The sequence below is a fragment of the Lichenostomus cassidix genome, chromosome 4, assembly GCF_008360975.1.
Source record: "Lichenostomus cassidix isolate B80296 chromosome 4, HeHo_3.0, whole genome shotgun sequence".
Taxonomy (NCBI): Eukaryota; Metazoa; Chordata; class Aves; order Passeriformes; family Meliphagidae; genus Lichenostomus; species Lichenostomus cassidix.
The window spans coordinates 19,029,608-19,056,586 of record NC_139484.1 but is presented as its reverse complement, the minus strand read 5'-3'; the positions used below and the strand labels follow the sequence as shown (position 1 = coordinate 19,056,586).

General features: G+C 48.4%; 2 protein-coding genes across 12 annotated transcripts in view; one reads left to right on the top strand and one right to left on the bottom strand.

Moving 5' to 3' along the window:
- TMEM150C (transmembrane protein 150C) overlaps nucleotides 1–17,408 on the top strand; it is a 24,254-nt gene extending 6,846 nt beyond the window's left edge. For 4 of the 11 annotated variants that reach the window (XM_085058095.1, XM_085058090.1, XM_085058094.1 and 1 more), the window contains exons 2-9: nucleotides 4,256–4,390; nucleotides 8,683–8,767; nucleotides 9,776–9,829; nucleotides 9,947–9,979; nucleotides 10,081–10,148; nucleotides 12,198–12,325; nucleotides 14,271–14,448; nucleotides 15,106–17,408. In XM_085058095.1, the coding sequence (XP_084914221.1) occupies nucleotides 4,384–4,390; nucleotides 8,683–8,767; nucleotides 9,776–9,829; nucleotides 9,947–9,979; nucleotides 10,081–10,148; nucleotides 12,198–12,325; nucleotides 14,271–14,448; nucleotides 15,106–15,314 (762 nt within the window). In that variant the 5' untranslated portion in view covers nucleotides 4,256–4,383 and the 3' untranslated portion in view covers nucleotides 15,315–17,408. Of the gene's footprint in view, nucleotides 1–3,926; nucleotides 4,391–8,682; nucleotides 8,768–9,775; nucleotides 9,830–9,946; nucleotides 9,980–10,080; nucleotides 10,149–12,197; nucleotides 12,326–14,270; nucleotides 14,449–15,105 lie in introns of those variants that run through there. The other 7 variants (XM_085058097.1, XM_085058098.1, XM_085058100.1 and 4 more) reach the window with 4 other exon arrangements.
- Nucleotides 17,393–26,979, bottom strand: ENOPH1 (enolase-phosphatase 1). Its single transcript, XM_085058105.1, has 6 exons — nucleotides 26,634–26,979; nucleotides 22,886–22,987; nucleotides 21,804–22,006; nucleotides 20,746–20,878; nucleotides 20,346–20,469; nucleotides 17,393–19,317 (listed from the first exon to the last, which is right to left on the bottom strand). The coding sequence occupies exons 1-6, from the start codon at nucleotides 26,715–26,717 to the stop codon at nucleotides 19,178–19,180; spliced, it is 786 nt and encodes a 261-aa protein (XP_084914231.1). The 5' UTR covers nucleotides 26,718–26,979; the 3' UTR covers nucleotides 17,393–19,177.

Genomic DNA, 26,979 nt, shown 5'->3' with positions numbered 1-26,979 from the left:
TTGTCTAAAATGGGAATAACTCTGGGATTTTGCTGTCTCAAGAAGACTTGCAAAGGTCTTCCCTGGCCTTGGGTCCCTGCAGGTTGCAGAAGATGTCACCTGAGGTTCAGGGATGAAGGCAGGATGAGAGTGAAAATGAAGAAAAACACATTGGGAACAGGTGGAGAGAGAAGGGTGGAGTGAATGGGAGGAGAGGAAAAGACTGTTAAAATGGCTTTAGGTTACCTTGCATTGGGTTTATTGCATATTTTTAATGCTGAGGTTGCTGCTGGATGCTCCTGCCTGCAGGGGAGAGGTCTGGGCTGCCTCTCCCATGGGCAGCAAAGGGAAGGGAGCAAAAGCCTGGAGGATGTGGGCTGATCTGCTGCAGTGGTGGGGAGAGTGTCCAGCATCCTCCCTGCTATTTCCTGAGCTGGGACAGGTCCAGGTACTTAGGGAGAGAACTTCTGGTCTTGCTGTGTTATTTCTGCATCCTGTGAAGAGCCACTGGGATTAATAGTGGTGACTGCCTGAACCAGAAGAGCCAGTGGCCCTTCAGTTTTGGCACCACAGGACTGCAAGAGTGGATTTTGCCTGGCCAAGCCACTGAGGATGGCCACAGCTTTGTCAGAGAGAGCCTCCCCGGTGTGGTCTTGGCTCAGCTGAATGCTCTTAGAGGTGGTTTAATGTGGTCTCCTACAGGAAAGTCTGTCTCTGAAAATATTTCAAGAGACTTAAAAGGTTTTAATCCCCCTGGATGCAATGTAGAGGCTGGTCACACAGGCTTGGCCCCTGTTGAACAGCTGGAAGCTGTTCCCTGCTCCCCTCTGTCTCTTTGTATGAAGGCAAACGCTGCATGGCAAATTCCTCCTGTTGCTCACCTGAGCACCCTACAAACAGCAATTTTTGGTTGTATCAGCTTGGGACACTGGTAAACAAATGGAATTATTTCCTGCAAATAAGGAATGCTGGCAAGGAAGTGGTGAACACCACAAAAATGCCTGTGTATGACTACTTATCTTGTACTTTGCCTCTCAGGGCAAATGATTTCTACAGGTCTCATCAGAGTCAAAAGACAATCCCTATGCCAGAGAGGGCCTCTTTAGTACAATGGCAAAAGCTAAGCCATGGGTACTGCATGTCCATCCTTGTAGCTCACCCTCCAGCCCATCACCTCATTGCTGCTCCTCTGGGGCTTTGATGGTTAGTACATTGTCATGGTTAGACCTGGCCAAGCATCAGGCACCCAGGGCAGTCACTCCCTTGCTCTCCCCTACCACAGCTGGGCAGAGGAGAGAAAAAAAAATGAATGAATCAGTTATGAGTTGAGATAAGGACAGGGAGGAAACACTCCAAGGGCAAAACAGGCTCAACTTAAAGTTACAAAGTGAATTTATTACTAACAGAGACAGAGGAGGATAATGAGAAGTAAAACATGCCCTTAAAGACACCCTTTCTTCCCCCAACCATTCCCTCCTTCCCACTGACAGCACAGGGAACAGTGTGTGTGTGTGGGGGGGGGGGGGATTGGTCAATTCATCACTGAGATCTTCTTCTGCTGCTCAGGGAGAGGAGTCCTTCCCCTGCTGTGCTGCGGGGTCCCTCCCACAGGAGACAGTTCTCCGTGAACTCCTCCACTTTTGTTTTACAATGTGGTTCCAATCTCACGAGCAGTAGTCCTCCCAAACTGCTGCAATGTGGGTCACTTGTCCACGGGGTGCAGTCCTCCAAGGACAGGCTGCTCCAGCCTGGAAGCAGGGCCCCCTCTCTCCACTGGGTCTCCCATGGGATCATAGCCTCCTCCAGGCATCCACCCACTCCAAACCCCATGGGCATCTTTCCCACGGGCTGTGGGTGGATCTCTGCATCCCCTGTGGACTCCATGGGCTGCAGGGGGACAGCCTGCTTCCCCAGGGACTTCACCATGGCCTGCAGAGGATTGTTGGCTCTGATGCCTGGAGCACCACCTCCTTCTCCATTGGCCTTGGTGTCTCCATGTTGTTTTCCTCACATGTTCTCACCTCCTCCTCTTCTCTGGCTAGAAGGGGACTCTGTGTGCACTTTGTTTTGATTTTCTTCTTAAATGTGTTGTCACAGAGGCATTACTATTATATCTAATTGGCCCAAACTTGGCCAGCAGCATATCCATCTTCAGAGCCATCAGACACTGGCTCTGCTGGACATGGTGGAAACTTCCAGCAGCTTCTCACAGAAACCACCTCTGTGGTCCCCTGCTACCAAAAACCAGGCCAAACAAAACCAACACAGACATGAAGAAGAGGACTTCTTTCTGTGGAGGAGGAGTGAGTCCTCAGGCTGAAGAGGTTGGTGAGGGAAAACTGTGCAGAGAAGGCTCAGTATGCTGTGCCACAGTCCCTAACAGCTCACAGGCATTGGGTGTTTTCCCCATGACAAGTTGCATTTGCCAAAGGAAATGGTGCTTTGGGGACAGTGTACGTCTCTCCAAAAGTGTAGAGCTGCAAAGTGCAGTGAAGAAAGAAGCTTGTGCTTCCAAAAGGTGAATAGAAGAGAGAGGGAAGGGATAAAAGAGATAAAAGACAGGGTTGGCAGGTGGGAGAAGTCCTGCTAGCACTCCATGAGAAGCTCTGTAGCATGAGTGTGTTTTCTGTTTGATGGGGAAAAACAGTGACAGAGTAGGAAAGGCAGGGGAGCCTGGAATTTTTCTGGCCTTGCAGGACCTGTACTCTCTCATCCGTAAACTACAGGAGAAGGAGACAATATGATCAGGAATAACGTTCTGCCAAGGCTGTTCCCCTGGGCTTAATCTGATTTTTCTTACCTTCAAAGCTGTTTGTAAGGCAACATGTGAGGTTTCACCTCTCTGTTAAATGTTCTTTGCCACTCCCAACGCTTACATTGTTTTCCTGATAATGGGACAAACCTTTTGGGCAGATTTCCTTCCCCCTTCCAATGTAATGTGTGTCTTGGCTTCGCTTGCTCGTGCACGTTGGAAATGCTTGAAGGCATTTGTGATTTTTTGAACTGAGGAGCAAATAAAACACCTATATCAAATTATTAATACCCTGTCAAGACCTCTGTACTTTATGGGAGGAGAAACACTCAATCTACTTGTTGCTGCCTCATTCCAATCTGATCATTAGATTGAGGTAGTTGAGGTGGAGGACAATTACTGGACAGCCTGTCTGCACAGTGCCTCTGAATTCCTGGGCTTTGCCATAACATCAGCCTGCATTTCTGTATTGCCTGCAGAGCAAGGAGATGGTTTCAGAGACACTTTCCTCACAGCGCTCTTCTCACAAGCATCCAAAACCAAAGGATTCTCAAGGGGAAGATATGCCCTTGTGGTTGTGGTGTGAGACTATGGGTTTGGTCTGTGTTGAGGCTCTGCTAGAGATTGCCCTTGCGTCTCAGAAGTCTGGTGAATGTGGCCCCAGTCCTGAGCATCTCTGTGTTAAGGAAGCTTTCCTGTCTAACCACCTGGAAGCCACTGTGGCAGTCACACTCCCACTGCACCCCACGCTCACACAGTCAGACAGGTTTCCCTCACTGGCTGGACCCCAGGTTTCCTGTAGCAGAGTCCCAGAAGTCTGGACCCTTTAAGGAATTTAGTCATGGTGCAATAACACCGTAACAGCTTGAATTGGTGCCTTCAGGGGAGGTCCCTGAACTAAGGAACCCCCAGGCTTTTATACCCTCACAGTCTGTGTGCCTGTTCTAATCATGATATTTAGTCTGGGGCCTTCTCACTGTTTATTTGGGTTCTACAGAGTCTCTGGGTGACCAGCCACCCCTGGCCAGTGCCACAGCTCTCCATGCCCTTTGCTAGGCAAAGGATAGGTGCCAGGTCATGGCTCCTTGTCTGCAGCTCCAGCCACCAGCACAACCTGCAGCTCCCACTGCAGCTGCTCACCAAGCTAGTACATTCCTCAACATCTGCCCTTGGAGAGGGTTAGGCATCTGCCCTTGGGATCCCTGGGACAAAGAAACACACAGCACCTGCAAAATGCAGCTCTGCTCAGCTCACCCTGGCTGCTCCTGCCTGGTTTCACTGCCTGCTGCCCTAGCTTCTTGTGTCTGAACTGGATGTTACCTTCTGCCTTACCCAGCTCCTGTCTCTGCATCCTTTGCCTGTTTGCAGGCTGAGAGCCATGACTGCCCAAGCCCTGCTCATGATATGAATGGGACCTCATGGAAATCAGCATGATCTGGCACAGATCCATGGGTCAAAGCCTGCAGAACACCCCTTTGGCCCTGTGGTGGCAAACCATATTAATTCTTCTTTTACAACACCCAGGAGCGTGGTCTGGAAGCGGGGCGTGCCTGGTTCGTACCGCGCCAAATGTGAGACAGGCAGACTCAGCCCACAGGAGCTGACAGTCGGCGTCTCTGGCCGTAACACAGCAGCTCAGCACTGGTTGCTAAATGGCCTGTAAGTACTTCCACTCGTGTGACTGAGGGGGAAGCTTGTGGGGCAGCAGGAAGCAGAATACTGAGGGCACCTTTTGAAGGGCAGTGGGGTGCACTGGCTGTGAGAGCCAGCAGTGCTGCAGGAGTATCTGTGGGTCAGGATATTAATATGTCCTTTTCTGCCCCTGTTTTTTGGTTACTAGAAGGTTTTGTTCCTTTGTTGCACTTGGCCCATGTCTGATAGGTTTGTGTTGGCCAGAGCTTTTCATTAGCCCACTGAATGCAGTCACAGTGTGTGAAATGAGACAAGAAACATGTACTGATGTTGCCGTGGGTGAAAACATTGCCTCTCAACATTGTTGCAGGATTACTGAAGCATCTCCTCTTTCCCCATGCACAACCCAGAGATGTCGTTACCTTTCCCCATTCTTCTTGTAAAAATAAAATGAAAATGGCATTTCTGCACATCCATGGGATGGTAGGTGGGTACCTGGAGCAAGCAGAACATCATACCCTGCTGACAGAGGGGATCACTTCTTTTCTTGTTACCCCACCATTTTGTTATATATTTATAAGTCTCTGTCACATCTCTCTCATTGTGCACTCACACTGGAAACCTTGAGATAAACCTGAAAACGCCCTGCTTTGTTATGTTGACATTTGTGACTTGTGGGTGGCAGGTTATATAATGTGCTGGTTTGTATCTACTCAGTTACAGGCATTAGGTATCAAGTGACTGTGGTTATTTTTGCTTTTAAAAGCAACAGAGAGCTATAGTGGGCTCCCCCAAAAGACAGAATGTGTTTGTTCCCCTTTGATTGTTGCTGACTGGCAGCAATTCTTTGTGACTTGCTCTGTTTTGAAGTGTCCTCCTTCTCCCAGTGCTCCTGGGTCTGTACCTGTTCTCTGAAATAACCCAATGGCCTCGTGCTGTGAAATGCAGGCATGTTGCTCTGGCTTCTTATGCATTTTAAATGCATCTGTGTGCTTTAGTCTTAAAAAAGATGTATGGCTCTGTTAATGTGGTAATTTTGTCCATCCTTACATTCACGTTCTCTGGTGAAAGCAACTTCAGGAGGAGCCTGCAGCTTTGCTTGGCAGATGAAATTAAGACGTCCATATCAAATGAACCTCGAGCAAGCAGCAGTGTATGTTTGGTGAGCTGCCTGCTGTAATTGAAGTGTGTACATTAGAGGAACGGAAGCTTAATTGGTTGAGGGTGTATAGCAGGGCAATGGTAAAAAAAGCAGAGCAAGCAGCTGACAGTCTAAGCAGATTTAGATTTAAAAATGGAACTGGAGATGAGTAAGCTTGCATTGAGAGAAATCCTCAAGACATACACCGGGGCAGTGCTAATGTGAAACGCTTTTCAGTTCTGCACCCTGACTCATATTAGCTGGCAGAGGGAGCATCCATCAACAGGAGTTTTGCAGTGCTGGTGTGAGAGGGTGTGTCAAGAGGGACTGGAAAACCACATGTGAGCTTTGGAGAAGGGTGGCTGGGTCAGCTGCAGTGCTGAAAACATTTTTATTAGCTTTGTGAATCCATTGCACCACAAGAGCTTTCTGTTGCTGAAGGCCTTCCTGTGCAAGCCTTAAAAATGGAAGACAAATGGGTATGGGAAATTACCAACTGCCTCTTGGATACAGTGTGTTTATTTGTGAGAACATGGGCTGGCAGAGATTGCTGTTGTTGCCAGCTGGAGTTGACTGCTCAGATTTGGCATCACTGGCCGCAGCAGCAATGCAGAACAGAGCTGTGGAGAGGAAGGTTGGTTTTATGTCATCCCTATGGGGCAATTAACTGTCAAAGAATTTGTTTCTACATTTCCCATAAAGAATTTTGGTAATTTTTCCAATCGCTCTTGGCATTTTACTTTGGCTGAACTGGTGTGGTGTTGCAGGAGAGGCTGATATTTGGGTTCCTTGTTCTCTTGTTCCTGTCTGCTTTTAGAGGTGCTGGTCACAGTGTGCACAGAGGTCTCTCAGCTTGAAGATGCAAACCCTGGGGACATCCCTGAAAAGAACAAGACTAACCCAAAGGCAGCTGCTGAGAATGATGTCTGCTGAACACTGGTGCAAAGCTAGGCAGGTTTGGCACATGTTTAGGGTTTCTCCTTTAGCAGAAATTGGGATTACATGTAATTTTGTTCCCAGCACATGAATAACGCAGCAGGGAATAAATGAGAAATGTGCAGGAGCTGAGCCCTGGTTTTAAACTGCCCTCTGCCCACATGGGGATGCTGAAACATATCCAAGCACGTGTGGGTTGTGCCAATGGCCAGCATTAAAAGGTGTTGCTCCTCTAGGGACATTGAGGAAAGGGACCCTTCCTTCCTGCTTTTGGCATTTCATCTCTCAGACTGCAGGAGGCTTCCTTCTTTTTAACTGGATGAAATTAGGGCTTTTCCCTGAACTATGGAACCAGCTTCCCATCAGGACACTCTGCTCTGCACTGATCATTCATCTAATATGCAATGATTTCAGATGTCATTTTCTGTTAGTGGCTGATGGAAGGGGACTCAGTGTGGCACCGTGAATATTAACCAGCGGGCTGTTTTCCAAGGAGGTGAGTCTGTAGCCATGTTGCTCTGACTCTGGCAAGGTTGGGCACTAGTCCTGGCCTCGCTCCATTTTAGAGCTCAGCACAGAGCAATGGTTATCTGGACAGGATTTTCACATTTCTCCACTTTGTTCTAGTGTGGAGTCCCTGTCCCTACGTGTTGCCTCGCTGCTCTGCCTGGGGGAAAATGCCTTGCCATCTCCCTCTCTGTGCAACAGACAATGCTAAAATAGCTTGTGAAAGCTGCTGTTTCCATGCTGGGGGCTGGAGGAGCTGTGGCAACCCACTGATGAGGACGGGTATTATGGCTAGTGTTTGCTCTCATTGAGTAAATGAAACTTTTGTACCTTTCCAAAGATGAAGGGTAAATAAAAAGATGTGCCATCCCCCAACCTGAAAGAACTATGCTACCTTGGTTCAGTCCAGCAGGGGACAGAGCTGTGAAACGCTGTATCTCCTGTGCAGGAGAGGAGTAGAAGTGAGGTGGAAAATCTAGCCCCCCTCGTTGATAATCTCTCCTGATCTGTTACACTGTGCTAAAGATCTGTATGCACACCGGAGCTGTCTGCTTTTTAAATCGGTGTACTTAATGCTTGCATAATTTCAGGCTCCTTGTCTGCAGTTCTCTCTGCTCCCAGGTCTGATTGCTTTTCTGTCTTTTAAGGTTTGGAATTCAGCCTTACCCCAGGTTGTCTGTACAAACAGCACCAAATCATGGTTTTCTGGCCGCAGGGTGCCTCACTATGCCATGTGGGTGCTGGTGACCCCAGGGAATGCCTGTCCTGCAGCAGGGATAGGGGCAGAGCTCAGGGGCACAGGTGAAAGCAAAGCAGGTGCTGGAGCTGCGAGCCTCGTGTTATTCCCTTCTCTTTGTGTCTCTTGGCTGTGCTGGTGCCTGGAGGAGCATTTATGGAGGAGGACAGAGCACGAGAAAATACTTGATCCGTTATCAAAGGACTCCCAGGGAGACATGGGACTCTCTGTTTCCGCAGCACAGCAGCGTTTCTGCATGGCACATATTACAGGAATAGCCCCGGCATTCCAGATGCTCATCCAGCACGATCTTGCCTGGAGGACAAATGCTTCCTCGGGAAGCAGTGTCCACAGCATTCCTACGCCACATGCAGGATTTCACAGTGCCTGCATGTCAAGAGCTGATCCCGCTTGCAGCGCCTCATCCTGACTCCTGACAGCATGCTGTGTGCTGGAACTGGAGCTTGGCTCCACTCTAGGTGTGGCCAGACACTATTTTTAGCTGCTTGCTGTGGCCAGGACGGGAGCTGGTGGTGTGCTTTGTGGAGATAATGACAGCACGGGCATCCCTCTGTCTCTCGGTGCTGCAGGCTTTGCTGAGGCAGCGTGTGTGGAATTGGTAATGACCCTGGCTGGGAGGCTGCCTTGCCTTGTGCCTGTGGGAAGGAGTAGGGAATCAGAGCTGCAGGTCTTGTGGTCACCTTGTGCGAAATCCTCAAGGAAAGTACTTTGAAAAGCACTCAAATTCTGTAGGTGTGTCTGAAGAGTCTCCCGCTCTGCCTTCAGTGCCTTGGTTGTTACTCACTGCGTGGAGGATGCTGCCTGTGTGCAGCAGTTTAACCCTTTATGTCAGTAGTGACAGCATGAGGGGCTTGCAGTGGCCATCAGGAGCTCGATGCCTTGGCACTGCTGTGGGGATCCCTTCTTGCTCTCAGAAGAGGGGGTCTGAGCAGGGTGGGTGCCTCTGCCCTCTGTTTTTACTTTGTTTTTTGTTTCCAGCAGGTATGGATGGGAAGAAATGCAGCGTGTGGATGTTTTTACCTCTTGTCTTTACCCTGTTTACATCAGCTGGATTATGGATAGTGTAAGTTATCTCCTGCTGGGTTTTTGGGAGGCTGCTTCTCCTTAAGGAGAGTCTTTTGGGGGTGCTCTGCCCTTGAGCTACAGTGGGGCTGGGAAGGCACATGAAAGGGGCAGGGGTCAGTCTGTGCCAGTTCCTGGCTTGGAAGATTACATTTTTATCCCTGAGTTTCTGTGCTCCTCAGGCCAAGTTGCTGACCTTGCCTTCTTCTTGGTACACATTACTGGGAGCTGTCTGAAAAGAGACAGCCAAAAAGATAAAAATTTCCTTTAATCATATTTTCTTTGAATGACTCAGCAGAGCTCTTGGAGAAACACTTGGGCCCTGCTTTGGGGTGGAAACTCAAAATCTGCAGCATCCAGCACCGCACTGAAAACCTGCCAGCAGCTTAATGCTGACACCTCACTTTCTCCCTAATGCTTCTTACCAAAATGCACACAAGACATGCATCTCCCTGAGCTGGGCTCCCTCCAAGCATGCAGGCAGATGACTGCAGCATGAATTTGGGAGTGATAAATGTGTGACTAGCAGCTATGCTCAGGCTGAGAAGCAGTTATGTTGTAGGATGTGGCCTTGGCCATGGTCTATGGATGCTGCTTTTCAGCAGCAGGGGCAGCTTAAGCCTTTTGTCTGACCTCTGTTGCTTGCTGTTTTTTTTGTCCCATCCCCTCTCTATTAAAACAGCTTTTGTGGATGGAGTACCGTAGTAAACCTGATGAATCAAAATGATTCAAACTAAAAATGAAAACATTCCCCTGGCTGGCTATTTTTAAGGCAGCTCAGTTCAGTGACCCTGTTTGCTCAATCATGCAAACCGGATGCAACACAAAGGAAAGCACATAGGCTGAGAAATAAGCAAAACTGCCTGCTTGAGTAGAGAGAAACACAGGCTCCTGCAGCTGATCCTGCCAGTGGGCTGTGAGACACTTAATGTTTTGTTTGAGTGATATTTGGAATGGAAGCTAGGATGAGGTTTTACACTATTTTGTTTTTTCTCCCTTTTTTTGACAGGTACTTTATAGCAGTGGAAGATAACAAAATTCTCCCACTAAGTGTACCAGATAGGTAAGAGCTGCTTGTCGGTTTTGTATTCAATCACTTGTTTCTTTAAAATACTGAAACAATTAAAGCAAAATGGGAAAGAAAACCTTGAATCTTTATTCCTGTGCCTGTGTCTCTTAGGAAACCTGGTCCCAAAAGACCGCCTTACATAAGGTAAATGAATTATTTTCTTCCAAGTACTGCTCTGATTAATGGTTGCTATTTATGTGTCTTTGCCATCCTAGAGTTACAATGATACACTTTATATTTTCAAGTATTGCAGGTGATGCACCTCCTGCAAGCTGTGTGTTTAGTCAAGTCATGAACATGGCAGCATTTCTAGGTAGGAACCACAACTGCAGTTTCTTTCTCTTTCTGTTTGTTTTAAGAGCCACTGAAACATAAGTAATATCCTGTACATATTCTTCTTGAATGTGATGATGTGAAATCTTTTGAACTGTACATTTCATTGCTGCTTCTTCCCATTGCAAAGAAAGAAATGTAACAGGGGAAATACAACCTCCAAGACTGCAAATGTGTCGTGGGAGGTGTGATGGTAGGTGACTGTCTCGGCCTTGGTGATCATGAAATGGTTTAGAACTTCTGCTGTAATGAGAAAAAAAGAATTTAGGAAATCGAAGCAGCAGTGTTCCCCTAAATTTCAAGAAAGCAAGCTTTAAGGTCTTCAGGGAAGTACTTAGCAGAGTACCTCGGGAATCTGCTTTTGAGGGCTTAGGAGCCCGTGAGTGCTGTCACAGTCTAAATGCTGTATCCTGCCCCTAGGATGGAGTGACACTGGACCCAAGTATAAATGGGGAGAGGATGTGGAAAGGGAGGTTCTGATCTTTTCTTCCTCACATCCAGTGACAGGACATGTGGGAACAGTTCAAAGCTGCTCCAGGAGGAGTTTAGACTGAACATTAGGAAGCATTACTTTACTGAGAGAGTGGTCAAGCACTGGAATAGGATTCCTAGTGAGGTAGTTGATGCCCCATGCCTGTCACTGTTTAAGAAGCATCTGGACAATGCCCTTAATAGCATGCTTTGACTTTTGGTCAGCTCTAAATTGGTCAGGCAGCTGAATTCGATGATTGTTGTGGATCCCTTCCAATAGAAATAACCTGCTCTGTTCTAATCTCTGCTTTGTGGATAAAGTCAAACTTTCCTCTGCTGTATTTGAGTACTTCTGAGAGCTGCTTTTAGCTTTTATCTCTGCTCACCTTAGTTATGTCAAAGCTGAAGGAGAGAAAAACTACAGAAATGTGCTAGAAACAGGAATGACTGAAATTGAAAATGCAGTTGCTTTTCATGGAATACTTTTAATTCCCTTTTGTCATTCCCATCAAGTTTTACTAAAAGATCACATGATTTCAGGATTCTGTCTTGGAGAAACAGAAATTAAAAAGTTCCTGTATGTGAACTCAAGTAATCATAGGATGGCTGTCCCAAACAATTACCTGGGGATGAAAAACAGAAATCCTCTTTTTGGCAGGAACAGAGTTCTCTTATTTTCAAGGATTTGGAGGAGATTGATTCACTGGAGCAATTGTGAGCGAGTAAATTCAAATGTCTTTTGCAGTTTGGATAAAAATGGATATTTTTCACTTACCGTGGCCTTATTTCCCTAAACCATGTTTTTGATATTTTACCAGGGATTTTGTGGAAAAAACATTTAATTTGCTAAGGCAAACTATTTACAGCAATATGACCTGCATGCTATCTTTTTGAGCATGAGCATAAGCATAAGAAGGTGTTCGACAGCAAGCAAATTTCCCTGTCCAGCTAAATTGCTTTTTAGTGTTCTAAGTTCCATCTGAAGGCCCACTGATTGCCTGGCTTTCTGTGTTGTTCCATGCAGCATTCCCTAGGGAGGGCAATAATACACAATTTGAGTATGTTTTGGGGTTATGCCATATAATATGATGTATAATATATCCTATCTATCATGTATGATATACCATAGTGCTTGGGGTGATTGTAAGCTTGGAAGGACTGTTGTTCCATTCTTCATGGAAAATTAGTGCCATATTTTGGCTCATGTTTGTGGCAACAGAACGTGTTCCAGAGGAGGAGAAGAGGCAGTGGGCATTATGGCAAACCCTGCAGAAATATCTATGTGCCATTCATATGCTTTTTAATACAGGTGAGGTTTGACATACCTCCTCCAGGAGAGCTCAGTGGATTGAAACCATGCAAGCCCAGGTGCCACTAAATGAATGCGTGGTGTGTATGTGGAAGCTTCACAGGCAAGCAGGAAGGTTTTCTTTCCACCCAGAAAATTTGCAGGCAAAGCATAAAGAGAAAAGGAAGCCAGGAGCTTGGTGCAACAAGAGAAATGCTTCCTGTGCTTTGTCTACCTACTGACACCCCTTGCCTTCTGTTTCCTTCGCAGCACTTGTTGTGGCTGTCCTGCGCTTCATCCAGCTGAAGCCAAAGGTGCTCACGCCTTGGCTGAACATCAGCGGCTTGGTGGCATTGTGCTTGGCCTCTTTTGGGATGACCCTACTCGGCAACTTTCAGGTACTGCCCTGCAGGCTTCGCCTGCTCTGGCTGTGATGTGAGTTCCCTGTTTTTCTAGCGGATCTGCTTGGGTCCTTGAACGACCTGTGATGAGAGCACGGGAAAGTGTGTGCCCCAGCCCTCCCTGTAGCTGCTCTGCCACGTCTGTCTGCCATTCGTGTGCCAAGATGAAGGGCCACAATCATTTGTTAAGTGTCTCCAGCAGGATTTGCACCTGCATGCTTAGACCTGACCTCCTGAATCTCTTAAGCCCTGGGAGGTGGCAGAGATGGCCCTGGGTAAAAGGGTTGAGTGGGAAGTTTGCAGACATGCCTGTGCAAACAGATGTACGATTGCCCATACAGTTTCAGCAGAGAGGTCAGTGTCCTTCTTTTAAAACATATGTTGCTTTAAATCCACCTCCTGCTGATCCTCAGACCTACCAGGGAAGGGACAAAGCATAGGAATGCCAGGACTTCTGGTACGATGGGTGTCAGGATGAGGGCTCCTCTGATGGGTGTCTGCTGTGATCATGAGTGTGTCTGTCAGGGCTGAAGTGAAAATCAAGGCTTTAGAGTCAGTGGCACTTTAGAGTCTGAGGCTCTGCCTCTCACTGGGGTGCAAGTAATGACCCCCAGTAATGGCAGAAACTGAGAAAGGTCAGTGCAGGCTGGCTGCTTCCCTGGCTTTGCATGACAAGGAATTAATATTTAACAGTAGATGCTTTGAATCATGCCTGGCTATAAATTCTGATTATTCTCTGATACCTGATTCCAGTTATCCATTCCTTGTTAGTTACCTGTATCCTTCCTTTTGCCAAACATGAAAACGTGGTAATAAGACCTTAGTCTATTAGAATAATAAGGTAATAAGACCTTAGCCTCCCTGTCTGACAGCTAAGCTGAATGTAGCATTAAATCATATTTCTGGAAAATTATACATTGGGTGTTATAGAGGGACATTGTAGCTCTGAGTCCCTCGCAGTGGAGGGTATCTTGGGAAAGGCAGCTCAATCCCATTTTTGCCTGTATTATGATTCAGACCTACTCTTGAAAAAGCTCAGGGTTGAGATGGGAGGATATATCAGTGGAGGCACAGCAACTGGATTGTTGTCCTGTGGATTGTCTTATTTGATGGGGATTTGTTAAATAATCAAACAGGAATCAAGGCTGCAGGGAGAAGTTACAGGCTGGTGTTTTTTTTTCTAGAAAAGCCTCAGTGGCAGAGGGAAAAGAGAAAGTGTTTGGCTTAAGTCCATGCTGGACTTTTTGATTGGATTTGCAGCCTCAAGGGATCTCTTTGCAGGTTCTTGCTAGCTGAACCTGTCTGTCATTTTGCCTCGCAGTGTTGCACAGTCACTGAGCCCTGTGAGACAGGGCAGGGAAGGAACAGGGAAGCACTGGCACTCCAGAGAGGTTGGGTTTGTGTTGCCTCAGACCCCAATGGTCAGGGATGAGCAGGAGAGGAAATCTGGTGGCAGAAACTTGCCAAACCAGGAGCATATATAGCTCAAGGGGGGGTGTCAGGGCTCTGGCTGACACTCCCCAGGCAGCACTGCTCCCTGCAGCTGGCACTGAAGGTACACGGTTTGCTTCCATTGCAGGGAGCTGAGCAATACCCAGTGGGTTGTTCTTGCCTGCCCTGGCCATCACTTCAAGCCAGGGAAAGATTTATTTCTGAGCTCTGCATTTGTGAGTCTTGCCAGCGAGCTGTGGAGACAATCCCCAAGCAACTGCATTTTCCACAGTGCTCTTGGGCTTTGGGCAGAAGATCTGCTTCACTGTGACAGCTGCCAGCTCATCTTGGTTATGTTACACCTTACACCTCTGCCAGAAGAAAGGATACAGCATCTCTGTCTCACACCCTAGTGATTCCCACTCTCCCCTATCCCGCCTCAGCAGCAATCCAGTTAGCTATCAGATAATTCCTGTTGTGTCCAGGCAATTACAGTTTTATTTGTTCCTAGCTTTCCAATGATGAGGAGATCCACAACGTGGGCACATCGCTGACCTTTGGCTTCGGGACACTGGCGTGCTGGATCCAGTCTGCCCTTACCCTCAAGATCAACCTGAAGAATGAGGGGCGGAAAGCTGGGATTCCACGAGTGGCTCTCTCAGCCAGCATCACCCTCTGTGTGGTGCTCTGTATCCTTTGGTCTTGCTCCCCAGGAACCCAGGTATCATGTGTGTTCTGCAGCAGGGAACATTGGCTCTTCTCATACCTGTCCTGGGATCTCAAAGCATTTAGGCATGCTACTCTGTCTTCATGGTATAGTCCTATATCAGTGCCCTACTGCGTAGAGTGATGCTTCCAGATTTCATGGAAAGGGACAATTTTGCAGGTGATCTAAATAGAAGGAAAGGTTTCACAGTGTAGGTTGGAAGGTGTTCCCATTGCCTGCAGTGCAGTGACCTGATCCAGTTCCCACTGGGAAGCTCCAGGCAGGTAGGGGCCCATGGACAGATCCCCACTTGCTGGCTCTATCCCTGGATAGAGCTGGATATCTAACTGGATGCTCAAGAAGATCACTGACTTCTCTGCACCCGAGTCTCCCTCTGTAAATGTTTACCATCCTGATCTGGGATCAGGAAGCCCTGATCCATACAGGAGAGCTGCTGTGCTCCACGGGCACCATTGGACACCTGACATCCTTTTCATCTCTGGCATCACGCTCACACTCCTCATGATGGCTGGATGGGTTGACTTATCCTCGTGACTTTGTTCAGATTTTCTCCCCTGTTGGCTTTTAAACTGGTTTGTGTCTCCGCTCCCACTTATTCTCCTTGACTTCCCTCTTCCAGATTTCATTCTTATGGCCCAGGGCATTCACATGCATGCTTCCAGAATCCAGTGGGGCCTGGTGATGTGCTTCCTGTGCTACTTTGGCACCTTTGCAGTGGAGTTCAGGCATTACAGATTTGAGATAATTTGTTCTGAGTACCAGGAAAACTTCCTGAGCTTTTCCGAAAGCTTATCAGAAGCCTCTGAGTACCAGACAGATCAGGTGTAGCCTGTCCTCTGGCAGGGGGGGAGGGGGGCAGGTATGGTTTCATGGGTTAAACGTGACCTCATTTACACTTTTTTTATGAGTTTGTTTCCATGTGCAATCATGATGGTATTGCCAAAGGGCTCTGAGGGTGGCTGTCTCACTAAGAGCCAAACATACAGAGGTGTCTGCTGGAAGAGGAGTGGATCCATCTCAGTGGCAGCATGAGAGACCACAAGCTGCTTAGTTTGTGCCACCAGTGACTCTTTCTGAGTGGCTCTGTCACACTCCTGTTGTTCAAACCATTCAACAGCCTGTCCTGGTGACACCTCTCTGAGACAGGTGCTGCTCAGCCCACCCTGCAGAGAAGGAGGTGAAGGAAGCAGACTTCTTCCAGCACAAAGAATCTTCAGGAGTCACCGATTCCCGAGTCACCAGACTGCATCTTTCATGTGTTTCTGGGGTTTTCTTTGCTGCCAACCGAGCAACTTGGTGGGGTGAGCAAGAGCAGCTGTTTGTTCAAAACCCAGAATCAGATGTGGAAGACCCCAACGGACTGGCTTTTATGGCAAGCAGGCAGGCATTTCTTCCAGCCTGGAAAGCAGCCGACAGTAAATCTGGGTTTGGAAGGAACTGTGCTGTGATCAGGAAGCGAGACTTGGTCGATGCTGCCTTGTAGCTGAGCAGATCATCCCCAGGCCAGAGGGGGTGACACGAGGGGTGCTGTGCTTGGCTTCATGGTGGGGACTGATGGGAGTGAGGTGCTGAATTGAGATGAGAACATCTGTGTGCTCTGGAAATGACCCAGAAAAGGCTGCTCTTTCCAAGTGTGTAGTGCTTCCAACACACATCATGTGTAGTATTTCAAAAGCTTTTTTAATTTTTTTTTTTTTTAAGTTCACTGAGGGGGAGAACTTTGTATTAGAGATACCAGGTTCATCTACCACAAGAACAATACCAGTGGTTCTGGGCACAGGGTTTGGTTTTGCTCCTTGTGCAAGCCAAACTTCAGACATGCTGGGCTGGGCCCTTCAGTGTGGCCAGTTGTCCTGAGTGGGGTCTGCCCCAGGTTTAAATGGGCTTCCAAGGTGCCAGGAGTGAGTTCTGCCCCACAGACTGGGTGATCTGCCTGAGGGCTGGCAGTGTGAGAAGGGAACAGCAGAACCAGAAGGGCTTCTCCCTGCCTAAAAGGAGGTTTTCAAACCTGACTTTGGGAAGGCTGGTGTATTGGCTGGGCAGGGGAGTGATGGGATTTGCTTCTCATGAACATGGTTCCTATTTTCCTCCACATATCAGGCTCAGCTTAGGTTTTCATCTTGCCTGAGCTGCAGGAAAACAAGCAGAAATTAAAATGGTAGGAAAAGGCATTTGAAGGGGAACTCCTACCACTCTGTGGCATTTCTGACAGAGAGGGAAAAGGCAAAAGGGCATTCAGTCTTCTGCAAAGGTCACAGGCCTCTCCTGAGAGGAGAAACAGTTGAGACAAACTGTGTATCAAGTAGAAAGCTTTCAGCCAGCCCTTTATTTTCTGTGCACCAAAACTTTTTCTCAGGCAGCTGTTACAAATCCAGAGCATTTTTGGCCAACAGAGGGTTGTTGCGGATTGCTGAAGGCTTCCTCCTTGTAGCAGCTTTCCATTAGTGAAAAGCTTTCCTGGAAGGATGTGCTGAAGGTGGCCAACAACACAGCAGTGTGAGGTGCCAGCTCCCCAGTGGCTCATCCAGGGAGCTCCTCCTGGGCAAGAACAGGAGGGGACAGTCTGGAGAACATGCAGGTGGGGATCCTCTTGCACTGGCACACAATCCATATGGAGCACAAAATAGCAATTTGCTGTAAGGGTGTTTTACTGTAAATAGTCCACTGTGACTTCTTTTCCCTAATGAATACTTTCAGTTTATTATTTTAGATTTTGTAATTTTATCAAAGAAAAAAAAGATGATGTGGTTAATTTTTTTCCTTTTGCTCCTTTTCCTATATGCAATCCAAACTGAACTTCAGGTTTTCAGTGATAACTGTACATTTCTTAAGAGTATTTCTAACAGCACATTTCAGTACAACTGAATGACAACTGATATACACTGAAACATGACCACTAAATAAAGTGCTTTTATGGAGAAAGTGAGCTTTATTTTTGTCCCTACCCCAAGCATAGCTTTCTGATGGCAAAGGCAAAACAAAAGGTGAGTATTTATTTACAGTGTAGTGATTAACATTATCACTTAAGGAAGCCAGGGACTGTTCAGCCATGCAGATAGACTTATTGTAACAGCACTAATTAGCAGGCTTTTTCTAGGAGAAGGATCACACTCACTGCACAGTCCAGAAAGGCATCTGGACTAGCTGCCCCACAGCCTGACCTGCTACTATTAAATTTTTAGAAGGGCCATGCTGGCACAATGTAATTTCCTCCCCAAGTGCCTGTCTCTTCCTTGCTCTTGACTCACCAGCCTCCCTCAACAGGGACAACTGTAGGTGTAGATCAGAGCTCAGGAAGGCAGCATGCACTTACTATATTCTGGCTGGCTGTGAGGGCAAGACAGCCGTGCGTGAAGTGCCAGCAGCAGGCAATGGGGAAGCAGGGATTTCAGACAAGAGTTTCAGACTGCCTCTGCCTCCACTGCTACCAGGTATAACCTCCCTGTGGCTTTCACTCCTGCACTGAGCCACAACTGAAATCCAAAAATGGTCAGGGAGGTAGTGCAGCTTCCTTGGCAGGACAAGGCTGTTGCCTTAAAGAAAGGACTGGGGAAGGTGAAAGCAGGAAAACAGTGTTCACAGGTTTAGAAATAATAAAATTTGCTTTTTAGGTGCTGGGATCACTGGTGATGACAGGAAGGCTAAATGCTGTGATGGAGTGAACACAATGAAAGCAAAGTTGTGTTTTTATTTACTACATTAGGAAAAGCTCCATGACCATCTGATCTACATTGGCACAATTTAGGTAAGGTGAAAAGGTCAGGGGTTTAATTCTCATCAAATGCAGCAGGCTGTCTGCCCTCAGGAGCAGTTTGTCAAGGTTTGCTCACAGCTGACCAGTGCTATGAACATGTGACTGGGTGATGTTGGCTGGAGGAGGAGCTCCACAGGTCAGTGCTGAGATACTTCAGAAATGCTGTCAAGCTGACTTTGGGGTTCAGCCAGTTGTATCCCACAGCCTAGCACCATGATGCAGCAGTGAAGTGTGTCCACAATTTACCTTTTAAAGCTCTGTTCATATATACTTCATTCTGGGTAGGCTGGCTGTGGAGCTGTAAGCAGTTTCCATATGCAAGCTGTACTGTTTTGTACCTAGAGCTGCTGCAGACACAGCCAAGATAAACATAGTTCCTTGTCTAAAGAGCTTGTCTGCAGCAAGGGCTGGCTTTTTCTGTGGCAGCCCAAACCTACTGTATTATAGCCCACAACTGGCATTTTCCTTTGGCAATCCTAACTGTGAATGTTTTTGACTTAGCCAGCAATCCCATCTGCAGGGAGAAGCTCCCATATCCCTCCGTGGTCCTCAGCACTCCCTCTGGGACAAGGGGACATAAACTTTGTTTGCAGACTGCTTCTAAAAATGACAGAGCTCATGGTGGGGCATCTCAGCACCAGATTTCAGAGGATGAGTCTGAAGGAAGCATTCCCTTAGCTAACTGCTAGCCAGGAAAGGGGAGGAACAGCAGGGCTCATGGGTGCTGCTCCTTGCCCTGTTCCCAGCTCCAGCTGGCAGCAGGATTCTGTCCTACTGCACAGGGGACCCCACACCATACTCTCCATCCATACCTGCCTGCACGAGGCCCAAGACATAATGTGGATTTGGTTTGAAATTCTGATTATGGACAAAATTACCTAACATTTCACAAGGACAATTGGGTGAAGCACAGTCTTTTGTGCGTGCACCACTTTCCCTAAGTGGAGGAAGGCAGGAATAGTTCGGTGAAAGATGAGATGAGGCTGTAATAGGATTTCTCATCGTCCGTCAGTCCTGCGTTGCCTGGTCTGATCACCACAGCCACGTGAGTGTCTGCCTCCTCGGCTGCATTGGCTTCTGAAACAAACAGAGGTGGGGAGAGGGGACATGAGAGCTGCTTACTGACCTCTTCACATCAGGCTCCTTAAGGCTTGAGGATGCCCCAAAACACTCGAGTGATTTTAAAGGCTGAGCCTGAGAAAGCAGCATTTGCACATGGCAGGGCTCTAGAGAGGAACCAGCTCCTGGCAGACCTGCTGTGCATGGCTGTAGCTGCAAGAATGGACAGGACCTGGCAGCCTTGCCATCCTCTCCCCTCTGCCAGCTGATGGCTGTCCAAGGCACCTTGCAGGCAGCACACACCATCAGCTCAATTCCTGCTCCATCAGCTTGATTCCTGTCACGGGGCTGTGGTCAGGATATGTCATTTGTGAGTCAAACACCCCCTCCCCCAGTCACTTCTCACAGGCTTCTTTTTGCACTCTGAGCACAAAAGGCCAGTGGAAGATGATCCAGGGAAAAGGAGGTAACTAGAAGCTCCCATCAGCTCTGCTGCCAAGGCTGGGGAGGAGGTAAGGACTAACTCCAGGGGACTGAGCTGGCTTAGACTGAGACCCAGTGCCTTTTCTGCCAGAAAGATGTTTCCAGCAAAGGCAGGAAATTAAATTAGCTTCTCAAACCTGGTTTTCCAGGGGTCAAGTATTGGCAACCTGAAGCAATGTTTTCCTGCTGCTGAACACAGCCTAACTGTGAGTGGCACAAAGAACCAGCCACGTAGCAACACAGCAAACACCATCATTTGCCTTGAGCACGGGCCAAACCACTGACCCTGTTTGTAAATGGGGCGTGCTTCAGCTCTGCTTCAGCAGTCCCTCCTTCCTGGCTGGTGCAAAGGCAGGTTTTCTACTTGACCTATTTCCCCTCATTGCAGCACTGCACACGGACATCCCATTGCTGTGTGCAAGCCCGGGTGTGTAAGGAAGAAGGATGGCAACAGCTACAGCTGAAGTATTTCTGGGGTGCTTGTGAGAAGTCAGCAGCACCCCTCTGAAGAGCACCTGCCTCTCCTGCACAGGTGAGAGCAGCAGGACTGGCAGGTCACGTACCTCGAGGGACATCTGTCAGGAAGAGGATGTTGTTGGTGGCACACCCAATACTGGCAGCAATCCTCCTGTAGCTCTCACTTTCTACCTTGGGGCCTATTTTGGTATCAAAGTGGCCATCAAAGAGCTGAAAGAGAGAGAGAGAAGCACAGGCCTTTGCTGAGTGCCACCTGAAGAGCAGGGATAAATCTCCCTCCCTCCCTCCCTTTCTGCCACAGTAACGAGGGGTTGGCGTGGCCATGCTCTCACAGTCAACTGGTTGAGCTTAATTCGCATGGGTCAAACCCATTGCCCCACCATCCTGTCCCAGAATTGATTCTTAAAGTATTAGAGCAAGGCTGGTCGTGGGAGGGGAGTGCTCTGCAGGGGGAGAAGCTGTAAGGAAGGTGGTAAGGTTATCTACCTCTAGGATATCACCTTCTGTAGAGTATCCAAACAGAAGCTTCTGGGCTTCGACGCTGCCTGAAGAGTAGATGTAGACTTTCATCCCTGCTTCCCGCCACTTCCGGATGGCTGGAACCACATCCTCGAAGATTCTGGAGCAAAACAGGGCAGCAGGTAAGGGCAAACCCAGAGGCACGTGGAGGGACACCGTTAGCCAGCCACTGGAACAATTAGTTTTGCCCCATTAGTTTGCGAGGGGACTTCATTTTCAATCTGCTCAGCACTCCTGGAACCAGGGAGTTCATTTCAGCAGTGGGTGATGCAGAGCTGGGCAAGGAGGTTTTAGAGATCTCACTCCCTGAATGCAATCAAGCAGGAAGCTTTCCCCATGGTTTTTGGGTCACTGTGAGAGAATTTAGCCCTGTTTTTAAAAACAAAACCAACAGGGTATCTGTCTCGACTTGTTTTTGGGTTTTGTTACTTTCTCTGGTGGATGTTTACATTTTTGTGTGAGCTCATTTTCATCTTCCTTGCTCCTCATTTGACAAAACCCTTTGTGAATTTATGGGCTTGTTTTACTTACTTGGAAACCTGAAATGCATAGTTTAACCAAGTATCTCTTAACTTAAATAAGATCTGGCTTAATTCCAGTTGTCCCTACTTATGCACTCCTGTGTTGTGGCTGAAACATAAAGAAGAACCTGAAGACAAAAAGAAGTGGAAAGGCAGGAAACACACAGGTAAAAGACAAAGCAGGAGGAAACAACTGAAAGGGTCTGACCCTCCAACCCTGGCTTGTTTATACTTGTTCCAAAATATGAGTGCAATCTGGGGACAAAAAATGCAAGACAGAGAACTGTAAGAAGCTCATACTTGTGCCTCAGCTTTTTGGTGTACCAAGAAATCTCTCAAATATTGGCTTGTCCATTGAGCTAGTGAACCTATTTTTATTTGTAGGAGGGGCTGCTCCCAGGAATAGCTTATATAGCTGTTCTGCTAATAAACATCTAGGAAAGGTCTCCCCCACCATACCTGCCCCCCTGGAGGGGACACACAACTACTCACACAATTACTCACTCTCCTTTGACGTGCCCGGTGGCATAGGCTGCCCTCCACATGTGGCCCTGGAGCTGCTTCAGTGCTGTGGTCTTCCTGTCCAGGGACATCTGCCAGTGCACGTTGTCTACAACTGCCTGGATGACTCGCTCCAGCTCCTCCTCCCCGCTGCCGCTCTCCAGAGGGATTGGCACGGCCCCGTCCAGGCTGGAGTCCTCCTGAGCCTGGAAAGTGGTGTTAGAGCACAGTGTCCACAATGCCAAGGCTGTGGGTTTGTCCCTGTATGGGTCATTCACTAAAGAGCTAGGCTCAATGATCCCTCTGGGTCCCCTTCTGCTCAGAGTATTCTGTGACTCTATGATTTATCATCCATGATAAAAAGAGGGGAGGGAAGAGGCAGAGCTGTTTCATCACCCATAAGGTAGGAAAGTGGTCTAACACTTGCATTCATGAACCCCTGTGCACAACACTGCTTGAGCTGCTCTTCACACGAGGGGTTACAACGTTGTTTGAATGCTTTTCACAATGGGAAATTGAGACTTCAGTTGTGTTTAGAAACTCTTGGATTGTACTTTTGAAACCAAACAAATAGCATTACTGTAGCTGTATTGTGAATACTCTAATGAGAACTATGCTTGTTTAAGTATTTAATTACTGAAATTGAGGTAAAGAAGAAAATGCATCTGTTGGGTTCAGCCACAGGTCTCAGATTGATGCTGTGTCCCTCTACAGGGGCAGCATCCACTGCCCTGTGTGGGACAAGTCCTCTGCCATTCCCCCATGCTGGTCCCCAAAGAGAATGGATTCAACAAGAAGGGCACACTGCAGGCAAAAAACTGGAAACTCTACGCTCAACAGTTGCCCAGGGGCTGTGAAGACCAAGGTGAGCTGAGGGAAGCTGCTGCCTGCTGACCAACAGCTCTTCCTTAAGCATGAACCCAGGCTGTGGGTGGGGGAAGAATCTGACCATCGAGGCAACCAGCCTCCATGGGTGGGGACAAGGAGATAGGGATAAATATTGGGTGACCAGGGGAGTCCAAGTGACCTGAAGCCTCAGGCATGCCATGAAAACCCAGAGACACGAAATAACTCTGTTACTTAACCTGTTTCCTCAGAAGTCCGACATCCCGCTGGCACTCCTCCTCCTCCCAGTGAGCACGCAGATACTCCTTCACGTTGTCTTTGATGTAAGGGAACAAGGTCTCCTGGCAAAAAAACAGGATGCTCCTTTAACCTGGCAGAGGTAAGGCTGACTTGCTTTTAAAGGAACCATTCGCACATGCTGCCACGTACAGTTGGGAAACTTTAGCTTTCCCTGCACTACTGCAGGTGGTGAAACTTCCTGCCAAGGGTGTCTGCCTGGTTACAGGACTGAGCCAGCCTCAGGCCAAGATCAGTGCAGGTGGATTTTTTTACACAAATGTTTTCGTAGCTGAAACTTTCAAACCCTGTGATGAAAAGGTGGTAACTTCTCCTGGGTTTGCCAAAAAATGTCTCAAATGGCACATGTGACCCCACATTCCCACCAGCTGAGGAGTACAAGGCTGACAATGTATGTACTCTGAACTGACAAGTTATGCCACTGTATTTTTGATGGGGCACTTGTCCTAGCAAAGGTCATTCTGAAAACACACCTCAACCTCTCACCAAAGCTAGAGGACTTTGTAAAATGAAAAGCCTGATCTGGTGACACTGAGCTCCACAGGACAGCCTTGCAAATGAAATGAAATGGGGTTTGGGAAAAGTGCCACAGGAAAATTACAAACCTTCACAGAGATCCCAAGGGCAACCAGAAATAATTACAAATTGCTCTCATTAGTGGTGCTTCACGAGTCAGAAGCCAGCAGCAGCCACTGTGCATCTCTGGGTGTGGGAAAAGCCTCAGGTCAAGGAGAAGGGCAGGGAATTCCTTCCTTTGGGTACAGAACTGAGCTTTTTGTAACTGGGGAAAAAACTAACCTCAGCTCCCCTCTCCTCAAAAAATGGCTCATAGTTTCTTTCTCCTTGTTGAATGTCACCTTTAGCTTGTTACTGAATTAAGAAAGCAGTGGTACTGAGAGTGTGATGTGGTGACAGAACTGCAGGATTTTCTATTGCTCTAATATTGTGTTTCCATGCTGTATATTTTAAAAACAATGTAAATTGCCTAAAAAATTACCACAAACTTTCCTAGGAAAATCAGAAGCCTTGTAATACCCTCCAGTTACTCTCTCATGTCCTTTACTTTGAAACTATCTTTTAAATCATGGAGGAAATTAAAGAGAATCCACTGGGAAATGCAGCTGACCTGCTGACTTGCTTTAACCTTCTTTACAGCTTGGATGTCGAAAGGTCTCAATTGTGTTCCAAAAGCAGTGTTTCATACTCTTGTGCTGGCTACAGAAAACTTCCAAAAGGTCAGTATATTCTATGGTTTGGGGGATTTTAAAAAGGTAAAAGTCTTGTCCTTGACTGATTGGCGAATTCGTCAGTCTGTGGACCAAGAGGAGACACCCATGTGACAGCTGGAATACTGGACAGCCAGTAGGACAGATGGTTTATGGATGTCAACAGTGATCCCAGCCAATGATGTACTAAGTTTAATAGATCTTGAGTCTGTGTAGAAGACTCCTCATAGCCTTCAAAGAAAACACTCCCACCTCTGCCACTTCAGCTTTCAGCAAAAGCTGGCAGCTGCAGCCTCTTGAATAGGTTTAGCTGGGACCATTCTAAGTTCACCCACTTTTCCTTCCCTTGGAGAACAGAGATATGAGCTTGCCTGTGCACAGCTCCCACCCCTCTGCCTGCCTCCTTTGCATGCAGGGGAATAGCCAGGCTCCTCAACATCGTCCAGCCCCAGCACAGCTTGGCAGCATGGAGAAACATGATCCAGCAAACACAGCTTGACAGCCCTCCTAAGCCTTCACAACTGCTCACAATGTCAAACCCAGCAAAGAAAGGGAAGCATTTTTACCATCAGCAGCTGCCCATGCAGCTCGCTGTAATTAGCGCTTGTAGGATTTTAAGTGACCAGGGTCCATTTTCCTCTCAATGTCATGCAAGCTGTCACAAAGTTCAGTGACAATATACTCTTTTTCAGGAGATCTAGCAAATCCCACAGGATGCAGTTTATCTAATTACATCTCTTCCCCAGCCACCTACTTCCACTCTGCCAGGGTGGACCTGGCAAATGAGAAAACTTGGTGACCTCTAATTGATGATACTCTCTTTTCTGCTATATTTCCTTAATACACCCACTGACTGACTCATTCTATTTCCTTACTTTGCATATTCAGTAAGTCTAACATTAGAGATAGGATTAAATAAAATAATTTAATATTAAAGAATAAAGTGCCTGCCTAACCAGCAGCAGACCTCTCAAACACAAATAGAAATTCCAGAGGTTAACTGAAAGACCAAATTAAACAACTTGTTCCAAGCATTTTCAGGATTTCCAGCAAACTGAATTTTATTGAGAACCAAAACTAATTTGGCTTCCCTGCAACAGAAAGACTTTGGTGGAAACCCGAAGTCTCAGGTGTATGGCATGTTTGCACAACTGCAGAACGGCTTCAAGGTGGATTATAAACAACTCTGATGCTCTGCTAGATTCTAGTAAGAAACCTGAGCTGTCCAAACTGTTCAAATTGAAAGATACTGAGGGGAGGGAGGCAGCTATAATGCCATCTAGGCCTGAAGTTTCTTCAAGAGCACTGGAAGAATGCAGACAGGAAAGATGTAGGTCATGCTGTTCATCTGCTAAACTGTGTTAGCAGAAACCTCTAGAAAGCCTGGCAGGAGCCTTCGCCTGCCATGTGGGTCACAAAGCACCTTTGGAAGCTACTGGCTGAAAAGATCTACCAAAAGCTGTAATGTCTCATGTAGCAATCCAGGGTAATTAACGGCGGGAGAAGGCACACATCCGTTCGGTGTCTTAGCAAGCCGCTCCCTGCTGGGAACCAAAACCTCCCGCAGAGGAAGGACTCGCGGCTATTAAAAATTGCGCTTCTCCAAGCGCCCGTGACTCGCAGACTTCCCAGTCACTTCAGTCCTGCACCTAAACCCGCATTTCCAGCAGTCTGAAGCCTTTTCCTAGGCAAGGGAGGCCACTCGTACATTGGCTGCCACTACGGTCCCTGTCGCGTACACTCCGCGTGTCCCCTGCGCTGCCCTCCCGCAGTGCTCGACACGCACCTCAGGCACACCGGGGACATTCGGCTGTGCCACCCTCCCGAGGGGAAATGCTGCGGATAACCCCGAGAACTATCGATTACTGCAAATTGTTAATTAGTGAAATTAAGGCAAAGAAGCATCGTACTTCAAACGGATCGTATTTGAGGCTCCCTGCAGAGCCGGGTGCGGTGCTGCAGCTCCAGGTATCAAAGGAACAGCGATGCTCGAGGGCATTTCCAGGATGAGGTTGCGAGCACTCCAAGTGCTCTATATCCATGAAAAAAATCCCTGGCCTGCCCCGAATCTCAGCGACAAGGACCTGCTCCCCAGCCCACCAGAGGGGCGGCCGATCGCCAAGACAAGGCGTATTTCTCGTAAGCACTATTTGGAAACACGCAGAAAATGGGTCACGGCTCTCGCTCCCGGCGGCACCTCGGGTCTGCCCCGCGGCGAGCTGCCACGGCTGGGGAGTCACGGTACGAAGGGCGATGCTACGGGAGCCCCCCGCGACGCCGGGGCTGGGGAGTCACGGTAGGAAGGGCGATGCTACGGGAGCCCCCCGCGACGCCGGGGCTGGGGAGTCACGGTAGGAAGGGCGATGCTACGGGAGCCCCCCGCGACGCCGGGGCTGGGGAGTCACGCTTAGGAGCGGCGATGCTACCGGAGCCCCCCGCGGTGCCGGCGGCTACCGGGTCTCACCTGGACGAAGGCGATGGGGGTGGTGGTGCCCTCGATGTCCAGCAGGATGGCGCGCACCTCCGCCGGCACCGGCAGCACGCCCATGGCGGCGGCGGCGGCACGTGGGGCGCACCGGGGACGCGCGGCGGCGGCGGGGAGCGCCGCGCCGGCTGTGCCCGCCCCCGGAGCGCCCGCCCCGCCCCGCCCCGCCGCCGCCCGAACGGGGTTTCTGGGTTACGCGTTACAACCCACCCCCGGCGGGCTGTATCCGCCCAGCCGCGGCCCCCGCCCGTCCCGGTACGCCGTGCGGCGGTGCCCGTCCCCGCCCGGGGCAGCGGCACCGGCTCGGCCCGGCCCGGCCCGCGCT

What these genes read in the sequence shown, in the direction of transcription:
- ENOPH1 (XM_085058105.1), bottom strand. Translation starts at nt 26,717, where the DNA reads ATGGGCGTGCTGCCGGTGCCGGCGGAGGTGCGCGCCATCCTGCTGGAC. An exon ending in TCGGACTTCTGAGGAAACAG is followed by an intron (nt 22,007 to 22,885) that starts GTTAAGTAACAG and finishes ACCACTTTCCAG; the next exon opens with GCTCAGGAGGACTCCAGCCT. An exon ending in CAGAAGGTGATATCCTAGAG is followed by an intron (nt 20,470 to 20,745) that starts GTAGATAACCTT and finishes TCTCTCTTTCAG; the next exon opens with CTCTTTGATGGCCACTTTGA.